At 51.0% G+C, this 23,043-nt stretch overlaps 2 protein-coding genes across 2 annotated transcripts; one reads left to right on the top strand and one right to left on the bottom strand.

The window, feature by feature from the left end:
- Window positions 1–1,093: 1,093 nt before the first annotated feature.
- Window positions 1,094–5,143, bottom strand: TP53RK (TP53 regulating kinase). The gene is made up of 2 exons (XM_079784221.1): window positions 4,845–5,143; window positions 1,094–2,796 (listed from the first exon to the last, which is right to left on the bottom strand). The coding sequence occupies exons 1-2, from the start codon at window positions 5,125–5,127 to the stop codon at window positions 2,318–2,320; spliced, it is 762 nt and encodes a 253-aa protein (XP_079640347.1). The 5' UTR covers window positions 5,128–5,143; the 3' UTR covers window positions 1,094–2,317.
- Window positions 5,144–9,543: 4,400 nt separating this feature from the next.
- On the top strand, window positions 9,544–22,131 carry SLC2A10 (solute carrier family 2 member 10). The gene is made up of 5 exons (XM_079785323.1): window positions 9,544–9,662; window positions 14,441–15,724; window positions 16,286–16,408; window positions 18,744–18,879; window positions 19,399–22,131. The coding sequence occupies exons 1-5, from the start codon at window positions 9,659–9,661 to the stop codon at window positions 19,475–19,477; spliced, it is 1,626 nt and encodes a 541-aa protein (XP_079641449.1). The 5' UTR covers window positions 9,544–9,658; the 3' UTR covers window positions 19,478–22,131.
- Window positions 22,132–23,043: the final 912 nt, after the last annotated feature.

Genomic DNA, 23,043 nt, shown 5'->3' with positions numbered 1-23,043 from the left:
AGTCAGCCATTCAACCAATCAAAGCGTAATATACTAATGATGCGCTAAGGCCACTCAACCGCTCGCTATGACGTGCACTGACCACCAGGGGGCAGACGCTCTGACCGGTAGGTTAGCTTGCTGCTGGGGTCGGGCTGATTGGGACTGAGCGAGATGGGCCGGGCACGCCCTGGAGCCCTTCCGTGGTCCCTCCCCGGCCCCGATCGTGCAATGGTGGGGTCCCTCAGCCTGGCCTGTGCCCTTTTGCAATCCAGGACCCCTTGGGGGATGTCGGAGAGCTGGAGAGCTGATTTCGGCCCCATCCCCCAGGCCAGGCCGAGGGACCCCACTGGTACACAAATTCGTCCACCAGGCCTCTAGTTATAAGATAAAGACCTGTCACAGCCAACATTTCATTTCTTAAAGGATCAATGGAAAGAATATGGTCTTTGGAGGCAGGAACCTTGGATAAGTTCCCCTCAGTTTAAACCCATTTCTCCATCTATAAAGTGGGGACAATACCTAACGTAGAGTTGTTTTAGATCCTGGCACAATGCCCAACATGCAGTAACCTGGATATTAGTTCTACAGTCACCACTGCCCAGGAAGGGCTGCTTTCTTTCATTCCTGGGCACCTGCCACGTGGGAGTGCCAGCTATGGTGAAGGAAACAGACACGTCTCGGGCCCACCCGACTGTTCCCTCCAGAGAGCAGGTGCCGTGTCCATCTTGCTCATCGTTGTACCCAGTACCTACTACAGAGCCAGGCACACAAAATATTCACTTGCTAGTTGGAGCTGACAAGGAAAAAAGGTCTTTTACTATACCTTCCACACACACCTTCGGTGGGGCAAGAACTGAGGCTGGGCAAGGTTAAGTGTGAGCTATTAGTGGCACTTTGCATCTTATTTCAGGTATCTTCTACCTTCCTGTAAACCAGGCTTTATCAAACTTCAGCCATATCCAAGCCACGTCACCATTTTTACTCTCCTTCTGTCTGTGAGACAAATTGATTCACTTTTTTACCTATATAAACTAAAAGGAACTTTATATCAATCATTGTCTTAACTAGAAGATAACCATAAAATCACAGAGCAACAAATATAAAAACAATGTTGTATAAAAGCTTTTTAAAGAGAAATTGGAGTTAAGCAGTATTTTTCATCTTTTTCACCATAACCCTCAAAAATATGTTTTACATCAAAACCCAGTACATACTCGTCTATACACATATATATAAACAAGTCTTATAAAACAGTATTTACAATACTACATGTAATGCACATGTAACGATATTTCCTGGTGTCTGGTTCTACTTTATTTTTAAAATGCTGCTTGTATCCCACTACATGGATTCCAAGAGGAATGTCACGAACACAACAAAAAACAGCACTGGCTTAAAAGGCTGGTACAGAGGCACTGTCACCGAGACTTTGTTCTCGACCCCCCAGGAACGAACAGAGGATACTCTTCTCATTATGTGGTTCCATGTTTTTTACTGCCATGCCCATGGTCCTGAGGAGTAAGCCTGTCCTAGGTTTATTTGTACTCAGTTCTGTCTAGAACAGGGGTGGGGAACCGTTTTTCTGCCCAGGGCCATTTGAATATTTATAATACTAGAGGCCCAGTGCATGATTGAATCATACACGTGTAGGGTCCCCTACACGCTTTCGCTTTTCGCGGTGGAGCTGGGTGCCTGTCCGCTGGTGCCGGAGCAGACAGGCACCCAGCTCCCACGCTTTTGATGGTCCATGGCCACTGAGGGGGGCTGCTGCGGACACCTGGCTACCCTGCGAGAGGCGCAGCAGTGTCCGCGGCAGGCCCCCTCAGCGGCCGCGCCCCCTGCGCCTCTCAACAGCAGGGTAGCCCCCCTCAGTGGCAGCGGATCCGTGCCTCTCAATGGCCGGATAGGCCACCCTGAGTCCCGCCCCCCAGCCTCCCGCCGCCCAACTGTGGGCGTAGCAGAGTGATGGTAATTTACATGTTACTCTATTATTAGATAGGATCATTTGCAGGTCATACAAAAGTATCAACTTAAAAATTAGTCCGCTATATTTGGTCAAACATTGGCAGGGCCAGATCAAATGATTTTGCGGGCCTCATACGGCCCACAGGCCAGATGTTCCTCACCCCTGGTCTAGAATATGGCTTATGTACAAGGTAAGCTCCTGAGAACAGTTCAGTGCAGGGGATAATGACACTTAACAAGCATGAACACAGACAGCACTTAAAAATATCCCAATATATATATTTTTTGGGTGTAATCCATCCTCTTAGCACTTCTTCAAATTTACTGGGAGGTAAACAGGTAAGTGTCTGTGGTTGTCACACACACTCTTCTACCCGACCATGGACCTCTTTCTTCCTCTCAGGCGCACTTCATCTAGTTTTCTGAGCACTGGCTTGGCCTTTTTGGAGGAGGCGGAGTAGCTCTTCAGAAAGGCTTCAAACACGCTCTCGGTGTTGGGATGGGTACTGAGGAAGGCTTTCTCTAGCACGTAGAGGTCAACCCCCTTATCTTCCGGAAGTGCTGAAATGAAACTCAGCCCAAAGTCAATGAGCACAATGTTCAGCTGTTCCAGGGGGGGTTTCAGGAGCATGTTCGAGGTGGTGAGATCACCATGAATGAGGTCCTCATCGTGCATTCGAGCCAAAACCTGCCCCACGGTCTTGGCTAAGCCAAGGAGACTTTCGGGAGTTTTTCCAGTCTCGATAGCGGATTGAATATAATCTCGAACAGTCACCGAGCCCTCAATTTCTTCCATGAATAAGCAGTTGGAAGCATAATCCACAAAGAAGACAACTGGGGCAGATATCCCTGCAATCAAGACATAACCAGTTTGAATTAAGACTCTTTTTTTTTTTAATGGTTAAGCTTAACTTTCAAAGATTGATCCAGTTTTTTACATTTTCTATCTGCTTATTTCAGGAAAAAGATTTAGAAACAGTGCAGAATGGTACATCGCAACTCATCTGAAAGCTTCCCCTGCTCATGCGCTTTCTAACTGCTCCCTGAACCACCCCATGGCTAGTTTAGTAATGCCATGGCTCCCTCTAACTTTCCACCCGTTACGATTGGACTTCATTCGTACTTATTTCCTAAAAAACAGACAAAAAAGGCCAGAAGGGTAAGGGTAGCCCACGTAAAGCACTACCTATCTGACAAGGACCCAAACAGGAGGCCAAGCAGTGTACTGGCTTCCAGATTCATCTTCAAAGTCAGAAGGACGAATTCAAACCCCAGCTCCCTTCCTTGTTAGTTGTGAGCAAGGGGTGAAGAAAACAAGATGAAATCAGCATAGCTAAGCTGACTTAAAAGGGAGTCTGTACAGTCAGGCTGACCAAATTGGTTCAGACAAATAGGAGGAAGCCCAAGGAACAGATTTTACTTCATTTTAACTAGCCGGAGAACTTGAACTTTTGAACTCTTCAGCTGTGTCAATGCCTGGAGGATATGTAAATACTATAGATAACCCCCTAAAGAACTGATATTCATTATGCAGACCATCACTAATCTAGAGGATTACCATCTCAGACCAATCCAGAGGCTAGGAATACAGGGCTGAGTCTTCTCAAGAACGTACTTCTAACGATAAGAACTCTCAACTTTTTTCTTCGGAACGCTCTGGGTGTTACCTCATAATGTTTCCGATTTGCAAATTCTAAGACCCTTGAATAAAACTTTGTCATTTTCAATTTTAACAAGGTCTCCTGATGCATTTACGCTTGGTTACCACTTGCATAACCTTCACGTCACATCAACTTCTCTACACCTCCCTTACTGCTTCTGTAAGATGAGAACAAGACTTCCAAAGATTAAATGACTCTTCACTAAATGTCAATCATGCTCAGGATACTGGGAACATTTTGGGGGGTGTAGGGGAGATACAGCAGGAAATAGGGCAGCCACGATCCCTGCTTAATGCACCTGATATCCTAGAGAGGGTGCAAAAGAAAATATAAACACACAAATAACTTCATTAAACCCAAGCAGGGCAGAGATCCGCCTGCTTGTTCTCTACTGCATTTCCTCCAGATCTCCCAGCACCTGACAATGTCCGGGGTACACAGGTGCCTAAAAAATACCAATGTAAGGAAGAAAGGCAGTTAGTGTGAAAGTGAAAAGCCAGTTTTCCTGAGGCAGAGGAATATGAGCTGAGCGCCTGGCTGGGCCACTAACTAGCTGTGTAACCTTGGGCAAGTTACTTCCCCTCTCTGAGACTCAGTTTCTCACCTGAAGAACAAGTTTACCGTGATGGTGCACAATGGTGTTTTAATGGGGGGGGGGGGGGGGGGGGGAAGTGACTTAATGAAATCTACCTTCATTAAGCACTACATGCTAGTCAGACATTCACAGGCTACATACCTCACCGAATGGTCCCAATAGCCCTATGAGATTAATACTGCAACTGGGATTTCTCTTTACAGGCGAGGAAACAGGCTGAGAGGTTAAAAAACGTGTTCAAAGGCTACAGTGGTGTCCGTATTTAAACCCAGAGAGTCTGGCTCCAGGGCAAGTACTTATACTCGCATCTGCTTCTTACAAGTAATGCATCGATAATGATCAAACACCGAGACGGCACACAAGGGGCAACCGAGACTGAGCGCTGTACAGGAGCGACATGGCAGAGCCTGGAACTGACCAGGCCCCGGGACCAAGGCTCGCCCCGGCGAGGCCCAGCGGCTGCCTAAGCAGTAATGAATGGAGAGGCAGGGCCAGAGGCCTGAGTGCTCAAGGCCACGCGGGGTGCAAGGGGCGCAAGGGAGTCCCGCACCCGCACCGCACCGCACCCGCACCGCACCGCACCGCACCGCCCAAGCCCCGGAGCCTCGGCCCCTCCACGGCCCCGAGCCGGGCCGTCTCACCTGCGCGGCGGCAGCGGAGCAGCGCCCGGGCCTCCTGCACCGTCCGCCGCCGGCCGAGCCGCGCCTCCAGCGCCGGGTGCCGGTAGCCCTTCGGGAAGCGGTGCTTCACCATGGCCGCGCGGCCCTGGAAGCGGCCGCGGAACACGCGCGCCTCGGCGCCCTGCTTCACCAGCTCCAGGCCGCTCAGGAAGCGGCTGCACCGCTCCCGGGCCGCGGCCAGCGCATCGGCCTCCGGCGCCGGTTCCTCGCCCTTCTCCGCCGCCACAGCTCCGGCCGCCGCCATGGCTGCGCCTCGGCGCCCCTCGGCTCTGCCCGGAGGCTGTCGGAGACGTTCGGCTCGCTCCGAAGAGCCTCGGCTCTCTTCGGCCAATCGGACGCCGACACTCCCGCCCCGGGCGAGTGGCTCCGCCTCCCGACCTTTCGGCTCTACGGAAGCCCCGAAAAGACTCCAGTGGCCCCGCCTCCCAGCTCTTCGGCTCTTTCCGGAAAACTGCGGCCAGAATCTCCGGTCTTTTCCGGAGCTGGGCGTTACAGCCTAGAAGGCAACCACAGGTTCCTGGCACAACGTGCAATGCAGCAAAACAACATCATTTCTCTGAGTTTCAGCTTCGTCACCTTCAGTACAAAGATAATCAGTTTTACTTTGGCAATTGCTTATTAAAATTAAATAAGATGTTGCCTGTGCGAGTGCCTGGTGGATGGCATACACTCTTCATATGTTCATCTATCTTCCTTTTTGTCTCTCACTGGGACTCTGAAACACTGAAGAAAGGCCCTTTGGTCCTAGGGCTGCTGTGACGCCTGCTCCCAGCTCCACAATTTCATTCATCACACGGCGGGTCACCTTTTCAAACATCAGACCCTTTGTGATGTTATACTGTGGTTTCCAGCACCCTTCATCAGGCGAGACTACTCAGGGCTCACCCAGAACTAACTCGATTAATAACGCCCAGTTTCCCAAGTGTGTGGTTTCATTATCATAATTGTTAGTGTCCACATAAGCCTTCTATTTCTATGGTTACCAAATCGTTCTGAGCCCCGCCTTTGAAAAATCCACTGTGCAAACATATTTACATCCCGGGCTTGCTATGGTCAGACTGGTTCTGGCTTCTATGGCAGGAAACCTAGCTTAAAGCCTTCCAATGGCTCCCCACTGTGCTTGGGATAAAGACCCACAAGGTCCTGCATGGGAACACGACGTCCATCTTCCAGACTTAGCTCCCACCAAATTCCCCTTTGCCCTTGATCTTCAAACACAATTGCCTTCTCTCAGTCTTTCATTCTTTCCAGGCGCCCTCTTGCCACCGAGCCTTTGCACCTGCAACTTCTCACTGCCCTTCCCTCCCTTTGTTGCCTAGACCCATCTATAGATCCTTTCATTCTTAGCTCAAAGGTCACTTCCCCAGGGAAGCCCTCCTGACTTCACAGAAGAGGGAAAAATCCAACTTTTGTAAGTTCTGGTGGCTCCATGAACCTCTTCTCTTTTGCATTGTCACAGACAGTCTTTTCTGTTTGTTTGTATTGGTGGTGGGGTTTATATCTTCACGGGCCTTCGTTCCTTGTTGCCTATTGCCTGCAGGTCCCCCTCACCTCTTGCCACGTGGGCCTGTCACGACATAGCAGGTGGCTTCATCAGAGTAAATGAGTGAGCGCTCAGGAAAGGATGAGCAAGATGAAGTCACTGTCATTTATAACCTAATCTCTGAGATGACATAACCACTTTTGCTGTATTCTATTAGTTAGAAATGAATCACTAGGCCCTGTGCAACCCCAAGGGAAGTCATTTGTGAAGATGCTACCGAAATGCTTGATTAGAACTTTTCCTTTCTCATCTGGGAAAACAAATAAAGAGGGATTCTCTATCTCTAGGAGAGAGAGAACATGACAGCAAGCCATGCAAACATCCTCATGACTTAATGCCAGCCACAGAGATCACAGAGAACGTCATGCTCCTTTCCACTGTATAACTTCTGTAGGGCATCGCACAGGAATGGAGCGCTTGCTGTACAAGGTCTCCCGGTGACAATTCCAGACACTCACAGACGAAGGAGGAGCTGTCACTTGGCAATGGCCAAGAGGCCTCCTTGGGATCTTTTCATGCCAGAAAGGTAGCAGAGCGTGATGGGTAAGTACCTGATTTCCCCATGACTGGGCTTGACTCCCAGCTCAGCTATATGCTAGTGTATGTCTTTGAGCTCTGTTTATCTTATTCATTTGTTTATTATGCAAGCAAGTCACTTCACCTCCCTTTGCCTCAGTCACATCTTTCATAAAATGGGGGTAATTGTAATAATTTATTTTCATTAGGTAGTTGTAAGGGTTAACAGTGAGCTAATATAGGTAAAGTGCTGAAATCAAAGTATATAATCATTGCCCCATAGTTAAAGCTATTGTCCTGGTTACTATTGCTGCATAACAATTTACTCCAAAACAAGGCCTGGTGCACAAAATTTGTGCATGGGGGGAGGGCTGGAAGGGGGGTCCCTCAGCCGGGCCTGCACCCTCTCGCAATCCAGGACCCCTCAGGGGATGTCCGACTGCTGGTTTAGGCCCGATCCCACAGGGATCCCTGCGAGATCGGGCCTAAACCGGCAGTCGGACATCCCTCCTGCAATCCGGGACTGCTGGCTCCTAACCACTCGCCTGCCTGCCTGATCGCCCCTAACCATTCGCCTCCCTGCCTGATTGCCCCTAACTGCCTTTGCCTACCTGCCTGATCGCCCCTAACTGCTCGCCTGTCTGCCTGATTGCCCCTAACCGCCTCTGCCTGCCTGCCTGATTTCCTCTAACCCCTCCGCCAGCCTGATCGCCCCTAACTGCCTCTGCCTTGGCCCCCACCACCGTGGCTTTGTCCAGAAGGTCATCTGGAATGATATCCAGAAGGTCATTTGGCTGTCTGGTCTAATTGGCATATTATGCTTTTATTATTATAGATACTCATGGAATGTGTGGGTCATAAATCCAGCCTGTGAACAGTAGAGATGGCTTGTCTCTGCTCTACATGATCCTGGGCCTCAGCTGGAAAGATTTGACACTGAGAACTGGAATCATCTGAAGGCTCAATCTGGAGCCGGTGCTGGGATGACTCGAAGGCTTGGACCACCCACTAAGGCATGCCCACGTGGCTTCTCTCTGCACCTTGGACTTCCTCACAGCATGGCGGCCTCAGGGTAGTGGGACTTCCTAGAGGTGGGGGGCTCCAGGCACCAGTGTCCCATTGACTCAGCCTCAGAAGTCACACAGTGCTACTCTGTGCACTGGTTGAAGCAGTCACAAGCCCACTTTGATATCAAGGAAGGAAACAAAGAATTGTGGAGCCATGTTTTCAAACTGCCTGGCTATTATTATTTCCAGAAGCGTACAGGGTCAGCTGGCTCAGAAGGTCTTGTCAAGCGCTGTCTTCTTTGCCGGGTGCCCAGTTGTGTCTGTGGCATACAGTCCATGCTGGGTGAGGGTATGTGACACATGTCAACTAATGTGTCTGTGTATGAGCATAGGATGAGAAAAGCCTGTGACCACATATATGTTTTTGCCTGAGAGTGAGAATTAGTGGGGGTATCCCCAGCCTGGCTCCTTTCCAGAACTCCAAACTCTTACATCCAACACCCCACTGGTTCACACAGGGATGCTGAGTGAGCACCTTAAATGTCACACAGCCAAAACAGAACTCTAGATGTTCTCTCCCGCCCCAAGCTGCACCTTTTCCAATCACTAGGTCCTTATCAAGTCTCTCTCCGATCTGCCCACTTTCCTCCATCCCCACTCCTATCACCTAATCCAAATCAACTCCACCTCTCACCTGCAAAAGTTTCCCTGTCTCCACTCTCACTCCCTATAACCTACTAGAATGCCTCAATTATTTTTTTGTGTATCACTTGGAATAAAATCGACATTTCCCACCTCGGCCTCGAATGATCTGGCCCTTGCCAGCCCCACTCTTGGGCCCCATCTCCCTCCACTCTCTCCCTCACGTGCTATGCTCCAGACACTCTGGCTTCATTTCTGTTGCTCCTTATACTCCACAAGCTCTTTCTGCCCTGCCTGGGACCTGAGGTCTCAGCTCACATATCCCCTCTTCAGAACAGCCTTCCCAGACCCCCGAGCTAAAGCAGCCTCCTGTGCCTGCCTACCCCATCACCCTAGTTCCATTCTCTACCCAGCCGTGATCACTAGCTGGCATTTCTCTGGCTTGTTATTTAACTTTCTTCCTCCCCCACTGGAAAGCAAATTGCACAAGAGCAAACAAATCTGTCTGTCTGTTCTCCCAGCCCAGCCCCGAGGCCTAGCACAGTGCCTGTGGTACTTGGGAGGTGTCCAAACCTGTGTCCAATGACGGATGAGTCCACGGGAGAGTGTCTGAGTGGCTGAAGTGGGTATGTGTGTGACCCCATCAGTGCAGAGGCGTGTGTGTGTGTGTGTGTGTGTGTGTGTGTACATGCTGGTGGCCAGCCTAGTGTGGACTGCAGTGATTTTGACGTCTTCTTCCTCTGTGGGTTGGAGGGGGAGGGGAATGCATGTGGGGGCCCCAACAGGGATGACAGTGGGGAGCACCCTGGGGAGGATGGTGAGAGGCATCCCTCCCTGGAGAACTGTGAGTAGTGGCCCCCAGCCAGGCGCAGGCGCCCCTCTGTCACGCCTCCAGACACAGGGGGCCAGGGCTGGCCTACGTGGCAGCGGCGTTGGGGGCGGGCAGGCAGAGGGGGAGGGACGGAGGCGGGCCGGCCAGAAAGTTTGTGGGCCTGGCGGGGACTCCGGCCCAGGGATGCGCGCCTGGCCGCTCCGCGCCCGCAGCACGCCCCGGTGTCCTGCTCGCCATGGGTAAGTCGCGATCAGGAGCTGCCCACCGCAGAGTCCCCGCGACCTCATCTGTGCGGGCGCCCTCCGCCCGGGCTGCGCACCCCTGCCAGGGACCGCCCACTCGGTGGCGAGCCCCGCACTCCAGGCCCTGGCTGGGCCCGGGAAGGGACCTGGGCGCACTTCCTTCCATGCTCCTTTCTGCCCAGGAAAAAGTGACTAGCGAGTGCTCCTTACCTAATGCTGAGCGCTTCCTCGGGGCCAGGCCCTCTCTTGACCGCCTCAAGCCTTACAGTCCCAGGCAAGCGAAATTGTTCTGTTCTGTTCTGTTCTGAAAAAAAAAAAAAAAATAGAGGCTCCGAAAGGAGCAAATTCATTAATTAATAAACCGAACACCTCTGTTCGCCAGGCCTGGGGATGCTGCCCTGAGCATACAGACAAAACCTCTGCTCTGGAGATGATTCCACAGAGCGGAGACAGAGGAGATTAGAATGCAGGACGGTGTGTGGGAGTAAGGAATTTCTTTGTTGCTATGGGGGACCAAGGTTTTAATATTTTTCTCAGGATTCAGAAGCCTCAAAGGGTCACTCTGCCCTCCATTCATCTACTGTGTGGCAGACATAGGTTTACAGGTTGGGGACTCAGTGGAACACATATAATGAGGTGGTGTGATAGTGATGAGGGGGGCAGGTTTTCAGGTAAGCAGGCAGGAGGGCCTCCTGGAGTAGGAGGCATTGAAGCTGAGCAATCACTCAAAAGAACTGAGCTTGCTAAGATCCAAGAGTAGAGCTTCGAGGTGGAAGAAACAGCAAGTGCAAAGGCCCTGGGGCAGGAGTGAGCTGGAGTAGTCCAGGCCTTGTGGCTGGAGCACATTGGGCAAGGGGAGAGCAGTAAAAGGGAGGTCAGAGAGGTAGGCCAGGGCTAGATTATGTGGGACTTTGTAGCCATAGTGAGAAGTTTCGATTCTATTCCAAATAACATGAGAAGCTGGAGAAGGATTTGAAACTTGGGTGGGACATGACCTGTTTTAAAAACTCGCTCTGGGTTGTTCTGTGGACACTCAAAATAGCTAACGCTGGCTGTCAGGTAGGTAGGCATATGAGGTGGGTATTACTATTATCCTCGTTTGTAGATGAGGAGGCTCAGAGAGGTTAAGTGAGCTGCACAAGGTCGTACAGCAGTGAAGAGGAGAAGCTGGGATAGAACCTGCACTCTGGTTCCAGCCTGCATTCCTAACCACTGTACTACCCAGCCTCTGATGCACAGGGTGATGGTGACCAACTCCAGCTCTGGCTCCAGCGTCCTAATTTGGTGGCCAGGATTTGGTCTGTTCCTGTCTATGGCCACTTCTAGGCACTGGGCCTGGCCAGATGCTCAAGAGCCAAGATCCTTTCTCTCTGGATTTCCTACATCCAGAGTTTGTTCATTCATTCATTCACCCACTTATTCAACAAGAATTTATTGAGGGCCTACTATATGCCACAAACTGTCCTCAGCATCAGAGAGACAGCTAAACAAGCAATTCCTGTTGCTTTGGGCCTGACATTCTGGTAGGGGAGACCAATAAATACGTAAAATATATTGCTATTTCCAATGGAGATAAGTACCATGGAGAAACACAAGCAGGGAAAGGGGATGCGAAGTGCTGGATGCTAGGGGGAGGCGGGTGTGGCCAGAGGAGCAGGGTGAGAGGAGGCAGATCTTGCCGGGCCTTGAAGGTCACTGTAAGGACTTCGGCTATTTTCGGAGAGAAGAGGGAACCTTGGAGGGCTCTGAGCAGAATGACATGGTCCAACTTAGGCTTTCACAGGAGCCCTCTGGATACTTCCTCTCCCCCTCTGCCCCGTGACCCTGCTCTCTCTCACACCCCGTGTATCTCTGATTGGCCCTTCTTGCTTGAAGTCAGTTCAGCAAAGCTCTTAAATATGTTGGTTTGGGATTCAGATGGGTCAGCATTTGAGCCCCGATCCTGTTGCTTCTCAGCTGTGAGAACACTCTTACCCTCAGTTTCTTCATCTGTAAAATGGGGATAACTGTAGCAGTACCACCTAGCATTGTTATGAAGATTAATTGAGAGAAGGCACCTAAGATTGCATAGAGGAGGTGCTCAATAAATGACACTGGTTATTATAACTATTTCATTTCACGTTTATTTTTCCTGTTCTCTTGCCACTGTGGCCAGAATCTGTTCTGATGCGTTTTCCAGCAAAACCTGTAGACAGTCAGCTTTGCCTGTGAGCCCTTTGGCTGGGTTCCCTGTCACCTCAAGAGGAACCTAGGATACAGCAAACAGATTCTGTGCTTCCACTTGATTGCCTCACATGGCCTGGGAGACCTTCCCTTCTGGCAGTAAATTCCAAGAACTGAGGGAGGTGGGGCAAAGAGAGGTAACGATGAGGCAGGACCTGGGCAGCATAATCTCCCCGGGGTGTTTATTGATGGTCATGAACAGGTAGAACAAGGCCAGAGAGGGAAGGGTAGGAGTTATTTCCCTGGGGGTGGGGGGTGATGGGAAGAAGGGTTAACAGAAAGGGGGGGGGTTTTCCACCCATGAAACTCCTCCACCTGTACAAAAATTGCCTAACGGAGATGGGGAGAGGCAGAAATAAGAGAGAACCGAGTGAAATCATATTATGCCAAGGTTTTCTAATGGAGTAGTGAAGAGAATGGATTGTGGAGCCAGACGGCCTGGCTTTGAATCTAGGCACAGCTACTTACTGCTTTTGACCGTAGGCAAGTCATTTCACCTCTCTGATGATCAGTTATTCATTCATAAATAATACAAAACCCCACCATCTAAAGTTGTGGTGAGAATCAAATGAGTTTTTGTACTTACGTGCTCAAAGCAGTGCTTTACGTGCAGTAACTCACTTGGTCCAGAGAAAACACTCAATAAATCTGGTTACAATGTTATGAATGTTGTCAGGTCTGGGTGGTTTGGCTGGGGCCAGCTCATGAGGGGCCTGGGATATTATGTGACGGAGTTAGCACTCAGCATGGCGTGAGACACTGCTGGATTATTCTAGATGCTTCCAGAAACGTTTAAGTTTAAATATGTGGATTAAAATTTCAGAGTAAACTGTATAACTGAACTGCCGATATGGTAGCCTTTAGCCACATGTGGCTATTTTTACATGTAAATGGATAAAAGTTAAATAAAATGAAAATTCAGTTCCTTAATCCCATTAGTCACATTTTAAGTGCTCAAGATCCACATGTGCTGGTGACTACCATAGACCATCTCTCTCCCCTGTGCAAGCCTTCAAAGCCTTCCACCCACTGACAGTGAAAGTCATCATTGTCCTCATGACCTATAGAGCTCCACATACATGATCTACCCTGCCTGCTTCTCCTACCTCATTACCTCCTCTCACTCACTTGCTGGACTCCAGCCACGCTGGCTTCCTTGCTGAATAGCACAGTGATTAAAAGCCTGCTCTCTCTAGCTACATCAGCTCTGCCACTTACTTGCTGTGTGACTCTGAGTTTCTTAACTTCTCTGTGCCTTGGAGGATGATGCTAATAATAATATGTTATAGGGTGGTTGTAAATGAGGAATGAAGTGAGGGAATACATATAAAGCTCCTAAAACAGGGTCTGGTGCTTAGTAAGTGCTATATAAGCACTAGCTATTAATATTAATAGTTATTGTTCAAGCATACCAAAAATTGTCGTGCCTCGGGCCTTGGTTCTTTTTTTTTAAATATATCTTATTAATTTTTTATAGAGAGGAAGAGAGTTAGAGAGTTAGAAACATCGATCAGCTGCCTCTTGGCACACCCCCTACTGGGGATGTGCCCGCAACCAAGGTACATACCCTTGACAGGAATCAAACCTGGGACCCTTGAGTCCGCAAGCCGACACCCTATCCACTGAGCCAAACCGGTTTCGGCAGGGGCCTTGGTTCTTGCTGTTCCCTCTGTCTAAAATGTCATTCACCCAGGTTTTATATGACTTTTACCCTCACTTCATTCAGATCTCTGTTCAAATTTTCCCTCTACAGAGAGGCCTTAGCTGACTACCCTATTTAAAATAGAAGTCCTCCATCACTCTCAATCCCCTTTCCCTGCTTCTTTAAATGATACCTATCGCCACCTGAAGTTATAGCACAGATTTATTTGTTCATCATCTGCCTTTTTCTACTATTGCCAGCCCTAAGAATACAGCTTGGTGTGTTGTAGGTGCCAGATAAATACGTTTTGAATGAAAGGTTGAATGGATGGGTGGGTGGGTGGGTACATAAGGGATGGAATACACATATAGCTGGATGAATGGATATATTTGTGAATAGATGGATTAATAAATGAATGGATGTTTGGGTGAATTAAGGGGTATGCGAATGGACAAATGAATGGATGAATATGTGGTGGATAGAGTAGATGGATAAATGGAAGAGTGTATAATGAAGGGATGGGTTGATTGATCAATAAATAGGTGTGTGAATGGATGAAAGGAGGAGTGGATGAGTGGATAGATGGTTCAATAAATGGATAGATAGGTGAATGGATAGAGTAGTTGATGAAGGGGTGGGTGGATGAAGGGAGGAGTGGATAGATGCATGGGTAGATGGGTGGCTGGGTGAATGGAGGAAGTAGATGAATGGGTGGAGGGATGGAGGGAGAGATGGGTGAAGGAAGAAGTGGATGGATGGTGGGTAATGAGTGGATAGATCAATGGATGATGGATGAATAAATGAATGGATGGATGGATGGATGCAACTGTCAAACGGAGGAGTGGTTGAATGGATGGAGGCTCTAGCAAGGAACCATTCTGAACCCGGCCCCTGTCGTTTTGTTTTCCAGGCCGCCCACCACCCCTCCTGCCCCTGTGTGCCTCTGTGTCTTTGCTGGGTGGCTTGACCTTTGGTTATGAACTGGCAGTCATATCGGGTGCCCTGCTGCCACTGCAGCTCGACTTTGGGCTCAGCTGCCTGGAGCAGGAGTTCCTGGTGGGCAGCCTGCTCCTGGGGGCTCTCCTCGCCTCTCTGGTAGGGGGCTTCCTCATTGACCGCTATGGCAGGAAACAAGCTATCCTGGGGAGCAACGTGGTGCTGCTGGCAGGCAGCCTGAGCCTGGGCCTGGCTGGCTCCCTGGCCTGGCTGGTCCTGGGCCGCTCAGCTGCTGGCTTTGCCATCTCCCTCTCCTCCATGGCCTGCTGTATCTATATGTCAGAGCTGGTGGGGCCACGGCAGCGGGGGGTGATGGTGTCCCTCTATGAGGCAGGCATCACTGTAGGCATCCTGCTCTCCTATGCACTCAACTACGCACTGGCCACTGTGCCCCGGGGATGGCGGCATATGTTCGGCTGGGCTGCTGCACCTGCTCTCCTGCAGTCCCTCAGCCTCCTCATCCTCCCTGCGGGTACTGACGATGCTGCAGCCCACAGGGATCTCATCCCCCTCCAGGGAGGGGAGGCCACCGAGCGGGGCCTGGGGAGGCCAAAATACTCCTTTTTGGACCTCTTCAGGGAGCGGGATAACATGCGAGGCCGGACCACCGTGGGGCTGGGGCTGGTGCTTTTCCAGCAGCTAACAGGGCAGCCCAATGTGCTGTCCTATGCCTCCACCATCTTCCACTCAGTTGGCTTCCGTGGGGGATCCTCAGCTGTGCTGGCCTCAGTGGGGCTTGGCGCGGTAAAGGTGGCAGCTACCCTGACTGCCATGGGGCTAGTGGAGCGAGCAGGCCGCAGGGCCCTACTACTAGCTGGCTGTGCCCTTATGGCCCTGTCCGTCAGTGGCATAGGCCTGGTCAGCTTTGCTGTGCCCATGGACTCGGGCCCCAGTTGCCTGGCCATGCCCAATGCCACCAGGACATTAAACCTCCCTGGAGACTCTGGCCTGCCCACGGGCTTCTCTTCACATCCACTGTCAACAACCAGCAAGAACCAAGAGGAGCCGTTCTCGCCAACTCCTGAGAAAACCAAGCGTCATTCCAGAGCTGGGGATCCCACAGCCACTCCTGTGCCAGTCCTAAGCACCGCCTCCCCGGCACCCCCTTCTCCTGCCCCGGAGCGTGCCCTGCTGCACTGGACCGCGCTGGTCTGCATGATGGTGTTTGTGAGCGCCTTCTCCTTTGGATTTGGGCCAGGTAGGTGTGAGTTCCTTGCAGGGGACTCTGAACCTTCTACCCTTCCTAATGGGAAGCTTGGGGACGGTGCCCTTCAGGGTCTCGGAGGGACACTAGAGGGCGCTTGACCATGAAGCCAGTGCGGCTTTAGCTTCAGGGCTCCTCGCTTATGTGCAGGCACTCCTTCTGAGGGCAAGGGCCTGGCTGCATGTTTGTAATATTGTTTACTTTAAAAAGCCCCCAAATCATTTAACCTAAATCCTGAATTTGCTCCTGAATAGCTCACTCAAAGAATTTGGAGGGAATTTAATGAATAGGGTGATCAACTATCCCGGATTGCCCAGGACACGGAAAGTCCCATGTCCCAGGCATCCACACCCTTGGTCCTGGGGAAACCAAGGAGTGTTGGTCACTCTAAAGGGATTCTGGGATCTTACAGCCTGTGGGGGAAGCAGCCGGGGAGAATCTGGTCTCAGTAGCCTACCCGGTGTGAATCACACGGATGGAAGGCTGCCTGCTGGACCTTGCGTGCCTGCCCAGTCCGGCCACAGCTTAGGAGCCCTCCCTGCTCTCCTGTCCTAGTGACCTGGCTGGTCCTCAGCGAGATCTACCCCGCGGAGATCCGAGGGAGGGCCTTCGCCTTCTGCAGCAGCTTCAACTGGGCCGCCAACCTCTTCATCAGCCTCTCCTTCCTCGACCTCATCGGTGAGTGCGCTCACCTCGTTCCTCGGGCCAGTGCCTCTGGATCCAGGAGCAACCTCCTTATCAGTCTGGGTATAAATGATAGAAAGTCCAAGGCAAGCCAGTTCATGAACAAAAAGAGAATATTTTTTTTTTTTTGTCTTAAATAACTGAAAAGAGGAGGGCAGTTGACGTCAAGCACCAGAAGCTCCAACAAAACTGTGGCCATCTCTCCTCTCTCTCCGCTCTGCCTCCCACACTGTGGGCTTCACGCTCAGGCACGCCCTCCTGGCGGCACAGATGACCGCCAGCGACCTCACATGGCAGCCCCAAGGAAAGAGAGCATTTCTTTCCCAGTGGCTCCGCCCCAAGACCCAGTATTGCTTCTCATTGGCTCACCAAGATCACATGCCCGTCCCTGAACCAATCACTGTGGCTGGAGGGCTGTCTCCACCCCTTGGCTCCAGGTCTGGGTCAGAGACCCACCATGGAGCCAGGGGGCGGGGACAGCCTCTGCCCACCGCATGGACCGGAAGTTGGAGGGGAGTCTTCCCCAAAGGAAAACGGGTGTCAGGAAAAAGGGAGAGCCGAGGCTGGGAGACACGGACAACAGAAGATCTGATTTGTGAGGCTTCCGCCTCATCCCAGGCCCCACCGGTGTGTGGGCTGGCTTGATGGGTGACTTGGGAGTGGAGGCTGAAAGAGGAGAACGGAGGCACCCGCTTTTCCTGGTCAGGGAGCATCTCTGATTAGTGTGGTGGGGGGAGGGCACGAGCTCTGGGTGGAGACCTGAGTCTGGGGCTCTGATTTCGCCCCTCTCCACCAAGTGCAATCTCTTCTCTGCAGCCCCAAGTCCCCACTCCAGAGCGTCAGAGTTTTTAAATGTTTCCTGTGTGTTAGCAGCAGAACTATTCTTCAAATAAAACTTTGTGCACATGTTCCAGGGAAGTGTCTGGGGACGTCCAGAACCCTCAGACACGCTGTAAAATCCTCCAAGCCCCATGACAGGTGACAGTCCACACCAACACTGGCGAGAACTTGTCTGAGACCAGAGGGTGCGGAGTGCAGCCTTTTCTTTTTGTTCTAAGCCAACTCGTACTGGCTCGTGCCCACCGGCCAGCAGGAGAGTCTTCTCAGATCTAGTCTGGGTGACATGTCTCTTCTCACCTAGCATTCAAACCCAGCCTAAGTGGGGGCGGGGTGGGTGGGAATTTTACGGGCACAGAACACTGGGGAAGGGTCTCTGAGATGCTCCTGGCCCAACATAGCCCTCGGTTGTCTGGGCCTTCATTGTGGGCCCCACATTCTTAGGGTTCAATGATTTTCCCACTTCCTGCAGCCAAGCGTTTCCTCCTCAAAGGCACAGCCACCCCTGGGGGCCTGTGGGAAACATGGGTATCTCCCACCCCCAGGCTTAGGGAATCCAGACTTCTCCCAACTGCCTCCGTCTTCAAGCATTCCCTCAGGGGAATGAGTGAGCAGATGAGAGAGTAGATGGAAGAATGGGAGGGGTTTATTAGAATTGTATCCCACCCTTATCATCCACATTTCACAGGTGGGGAAATATGTCCTCCCTAAATCCAGCCAGGTAGTGTGCAGACGAGGTCCCAGCCCTCCAGATTCCCAGCCCAGCTCCCTCCCTGCGGATAAAGGATTAAGTGGAGATCAGGCTGGCCAGGGGAGGCGCCTTGGAGGAGGCGTGGCCATGGCTGGTAGAGGCGAGAATGGCAGCCCAAACATCCTTTGTGCTTTTGGCTCAACCCGGTCTCTTCCTTCACAGTCTCCTTTCTCTCTCTTGGGCTGATTGACTTCAAAGGAGTCAGGGTCCTCCCAGGGGTCCTGGTCGCTGGCCCTGAGACCCTGGCCTCCCCCTGAGTGTCCAGGAAGAGGGAGAGGCTAGGATACCAAGGTTTCTGTCTTTTCTCCCAGACCAATCAGACTGGGGCCAAACGGGCTGACCCTCAGTTCCCTGCATGCTCAGTTCATGAATCACTAAGGATTCTTTTTCAGGGCTGGGCTTTGCCACCGCTGCCTCCTGCAGCTGTTTCTTTGCTAAGGTGGGTAGTCGTCTCCCTCCGTTCCCATTTTCTGATCCCGTTCGTGGTTTAGATGTGAGTGAGTGGGCTGCCCCAGAGAGACAAGATGCCCTGGGCAGCATTTGTGGATCTGAGCCCTGCCTCTGCCGGCCTCTGGGACTATCAGTCCTACTCCCGCTTTAAGGCATTTTTCTGACAGTTGTTGGCCATTCTGCAAATTGGCCATGTGGAGAATGTTCTCTAGGCGGGCTGACTTTCAGTGCGTGACCCGGAACCAGCCGGTTGGCTGCGCCCAGGCCCACACTCCCACTCCCTGTTCCCAGGCACCATCGGCTTGTCCTGGACCTTCCTGCTGTACGGGCTGACCGCTGTCCTTGGCCTGGGCTTCATCTATGTATTTGTCCCGGAAACAAAAGGCCAGTCGTTGGCAGAGATAGACCAGCAGTTCCAGAGGAGACGGTAAGGGGGACAGGGCGGGCCTTGGGGAAGAGTCCTGTCCAGCCGGAGCACTTCCCTGCAGGACCTGAGCTGCCAGACTCCCCCTTTGCAAGAGAGCGCTTTGCTTTTCTTCTTGCCTCTCTCACCGGATGCTGTGCATTTTGTCTGACTTCCTACAGGAGCGGTTCTCCTTGCGTTGCTTGGAGTCTTCCTACAACGGAGTTTCATTTGACTTTAAGCCCAGCTGACAGGAATTTTTACATCCTGTAATGGGGGAATGACAGGAGGTTAGAATAGAAGGGTAGGGTCAGGCTGGAGGTGGGGACTCAGGGGCACATGGCGGTGAGGGGAGACACAGGGAGACCAAGAGGAGCAGCTGGGTAATTCAGAAGATGGAAATGGATATTAAGGCCGGAAGTAGGAAGGAACAGGTAGGATTGGGGGTGGCGATGGGGGTCCCAGGGGATGTTCCACTCCTGTCTCCTCCAGGGAGGCTCCCAGGCCCTGCCCCCCTGACTCTGCTCACTCTCTGCTTGGCAGGTTCCCCACGAGCTTTGGCCACAGGCAGAGCACGTCTGGTGTCCAGTACAGCCGCATCAAGGTCTCTGCGGCCTCCTGAGGAGCCCCGCTGCTTGGGAAATGCTGGGCCCATGGTTTTAGCAGACGAGATCCAGCTGCCTGGGCTCCAAGCACAAGTTCTAGGTGGTCCTTTGAGACTGACCCCTGCTCCAGAGAAGGTCTTCTGTGCTGGGGTGAAAGGGATGAGAGTCTGAGAACGCGCAAGTCTTCATGTTCAGTCTCAGGCTCTGAGGGTTTCTGCGGAGCTGCCTTCTTGCCTCAGTTTCCCCACAGGCCCTGCACAGCTCTGCAGTACTTATTATGAGAACTTCGTATGGAGTTTCCACTGCGCCCTGGGCTTTCTCAGAGAATCTCTGGCAGGGAGCCTCTTCTGGTATCGCCCCTCAATCCAGCTGAGGGTGCCATAGTCTCTGCTCTTTTGTTTCATCCGGTTGGGACTTCTCAGCAAGGGGGAAGCCTGTTCTTTTTACTCTTGGAAATCAGTTTTGTTCACCCCTCTAATTCTCTTATCCGGAATATCTACCACTCACCAGCAACCCATGCTGGTCGGCAAGAGGCTTGAGTTCTAGTCCTGATGCTGCTGGTGTCACTGCTGTATGACCACAGGCCTCAGTTTCTCCCATTTGTACAGTCAGGGACCTGGACCAAGTGGTTCTTAAGATCTCTTCTGACACCAATGGATTGGAATTCTAAATGCTGATAATACAACAGATACTCAACATGGGCCTGCTCTCAAGTCGCTAGTCATCTCTCGGGAGGATGTAAGTTTCATTCGGGGGAAGGTCGACAGAAGTCCAGAATTAAGTGCCCTAACATCCAGCGTGGAAGGAGCGGCCGAGGCTGTCTCCGGGATGGTGCTGGCTGCCCTTCCATGCGAAAGGAGATGGGTTTGGAGGCCCACAGACCCGGTTGTCAGTGTTGCCTCTACCTCTTGGCAGCTGTATGATATTTGGGTGAGGAACAACTCCCTCAAGCCTCAGTTTCCGCTTCTGCAGTGTGGGGGTGAGTACACCTCCGGGGTGTATTTAACTCCATCTGGGAGATCTTCGGCTGGTCCCATTCAGCTAATCAGGGAGTCGGGGTGTCTGTTCACCTCAGTACCCATGCTCCTCCCTGGTGAGTCACATAGAGATTGAACAGGTAGTTCAGCCAGTGGTCACTGAAGGAAGGCACTGGCCAGAGTTCCCGGATGCTGGGAATGAAGAGCTGGAGGAGGCCCAGGGTGCTGGCATCGGGCCGCTCAGCTGGGGGGTGCTGGCGCAGCCCCCACGGACTCTGTTCCTCGACCTCTCTCCTTTCTATATACAGATGCTCCTCGACTTGTGATGGGGTTACAGCCCAATAAACCCATCGCGAAGCCAAAAATGCATTTAGTACACCTCACCTACTAAACACCGGAGCTTAGCGTGGCCTACCTTAAACATGCTCAGAACACCTGCATAAATTAGCCTACAGCTGGGCACAGCCATCTAACAAAACACTGTCGGGTATCGGTTGTGTGCCCTCGCGATGGAGTGGCGGCCTGGGAGCTGAGGCTCGCTGCCGCTGGCCAGCGTCACAAGAGAGTATCGTACCGCGTATCACTAGTCCAGGAAAATGGAAATTCAGAGTTCCAAGTGCGGATGCATATTGCTCTCACGTCATCATAAAGTCAAAATATCATAATTTGAATCATCGTAAGTTGGGGTGACTGTACTTCCCTTCAGGCCAGCAGGATGCTGGAGCTGGCTCCTATTGGCTCTGAGAGCTGACTGTTAAATTTTCAGGATTTTTGAAAGCTTGAAACACAGTTAAACACGGCCATTAAAAGAAATTAAATTACTTAAACTCATAATCAAATAAATTGTATGAAAAACAAAGGAAATAAACACTAAAAACGCATTACTTCCTCATTTTACCACATTTACTACTATCTGTGCTCGGAGGTTACTTACATCTATTGCATCTTCTGAGGGACACGGGGGAACCTGGGCATTTCCTGCTGATTCCACCTCCATCAACACTGGCCATGGGGGGTATGTTGGCACCGCAGAGAGGGGGGAACATTACAGATCAGGGCTTGATGTACTGTTTTGTTGGTTTTCCAGTCTTAAGACTGTGACAGATAGAATGTTAATACCAGTGCAAATAAAACACTTATGTCCATTGTGTGTATGGCCAGTACATGGTGAGTGGCATGAAAAATGGAGGAAATACTGTTTTATGATGTGAGCTGTTTATTCAGCTTAGCAAGCAAGTTGCTCATGCCATTGATGAAGGAGTTCTGACGAACCCCTTCATTGTTTTACTTTCCTCTGACTCATCAATGTAAACAGAAACTGCAACCAGCATTCATGCTGGAATGCCACTTGTGAGCGTCTTCTTGCTGAGTCAGATTGTCATCGGGTGATTATTTGTCGTCTAATTTTGTCCAGCCATGGCTCAATTGCAGTAATAGCTGTTTGTGCATACAAGCGTTTGACAAAAAATAAAAATCATTTCGTGAGAATTAATCGGCAATATGGAATTTATAACAAAGAGTATTTTCAAGAAAGTGTTTATATTATTTGTAAATTTTGCGCAACAAACACATTTTCATCCCAGCAGAATTTACGCATGTGCACGCACACGCGCATACACACACACACACACACACACTTTTCCCCTGGAGAGCAGTTGTTAAACACTTACCAGCACATCCCAGCTAAAATCTGTCCTTGGGGCCCCTCCAGATCAAATTCTCTCTCCAGAGACTCCCAAACCTCTCTCAGTTCTCCTTTTCCGTCAGCCTAGGAGAAATGTGTTTCTAGTCTTAGGGTGGATTCTCCGCTCTTTTGGTCAAGGTATAAACTCATAGACCACGCGGGGAATGTCCAAGAGTAAGCCTGTTGTATTAGGCAGCAGGGAGTAGTGAGGTCTGTGGAGATGGGCAAACACAGGCCCTCTTTAAAGGAAGCGCTGACACCCAATTCCCGCTGGTAGGCGCTGTGTAAGAATGTGAGCCTCATGTGGCCTGACCATCTGAATCTCCAAGGAAATCTAGAAATTCAGACTTCCGTGCAAAATTTCCCGATTTTAAAAATAGTATCAATTGATTCTTAATTGAAAAATAGCTTTTAAACTCAACAAAACACACCTGCAGCTAAATGATGACCTTTACTTTTTATTTCTTTTTATTAATATTTTTATTGATTTCAGAGAGGAGGGAGAGGGAGATAGAAACTTCAATGATGAGAGGGAATCATTGATCAGCTGCCTCCTGCATGCCTCACACGGGATTGAGCCCGAAACCCAGGCATGTGCCCTTGACCGGAATTGAACCCAGGACCCTTCAGTCCACAGGCCAACGCTCTATCCACTGAGCCAAACTGGCTAGGGCTAAATGATGACCTTTAGTATGTGCCTCAGTTCTTGATGCCTTCCCTCTGAAATACTCTTTTCCTCAGGGGTTTTGAGGCTCCCAGCTTAGTTTGCTTACGGGTCGTGGCTTTTGTAAATCAGTATCGAGCAAACTGAGTAGCCAGGCAACTTAATTTAAAGAGGTAGGAGGTGGTGCTATTGAACATGGAGAGAAAAAGACATTCAGGGTACAAATGGTTCATACTTCAAACATATTACACTGGTCAC

The sequence above is a fragment of the Cnephaeus nilssonii genome (genome assembly GCF_951640355.1).
Source record: "Cnephaeus nilssonii genome assembly, chromosome: 11".
Taxonomy (NCBI): domain Eukaryota; kingdom Metazoa; phylum Chordata; class Mammalia; order Chiroptera; family Vespertilionidae; genus Cnephaeus; species Cnephaeus nilssonii.
Note: the sequence above shows the minus strand (reverse complement) of the source record. Positions and strands in the feature narration are given on the sequence as shown.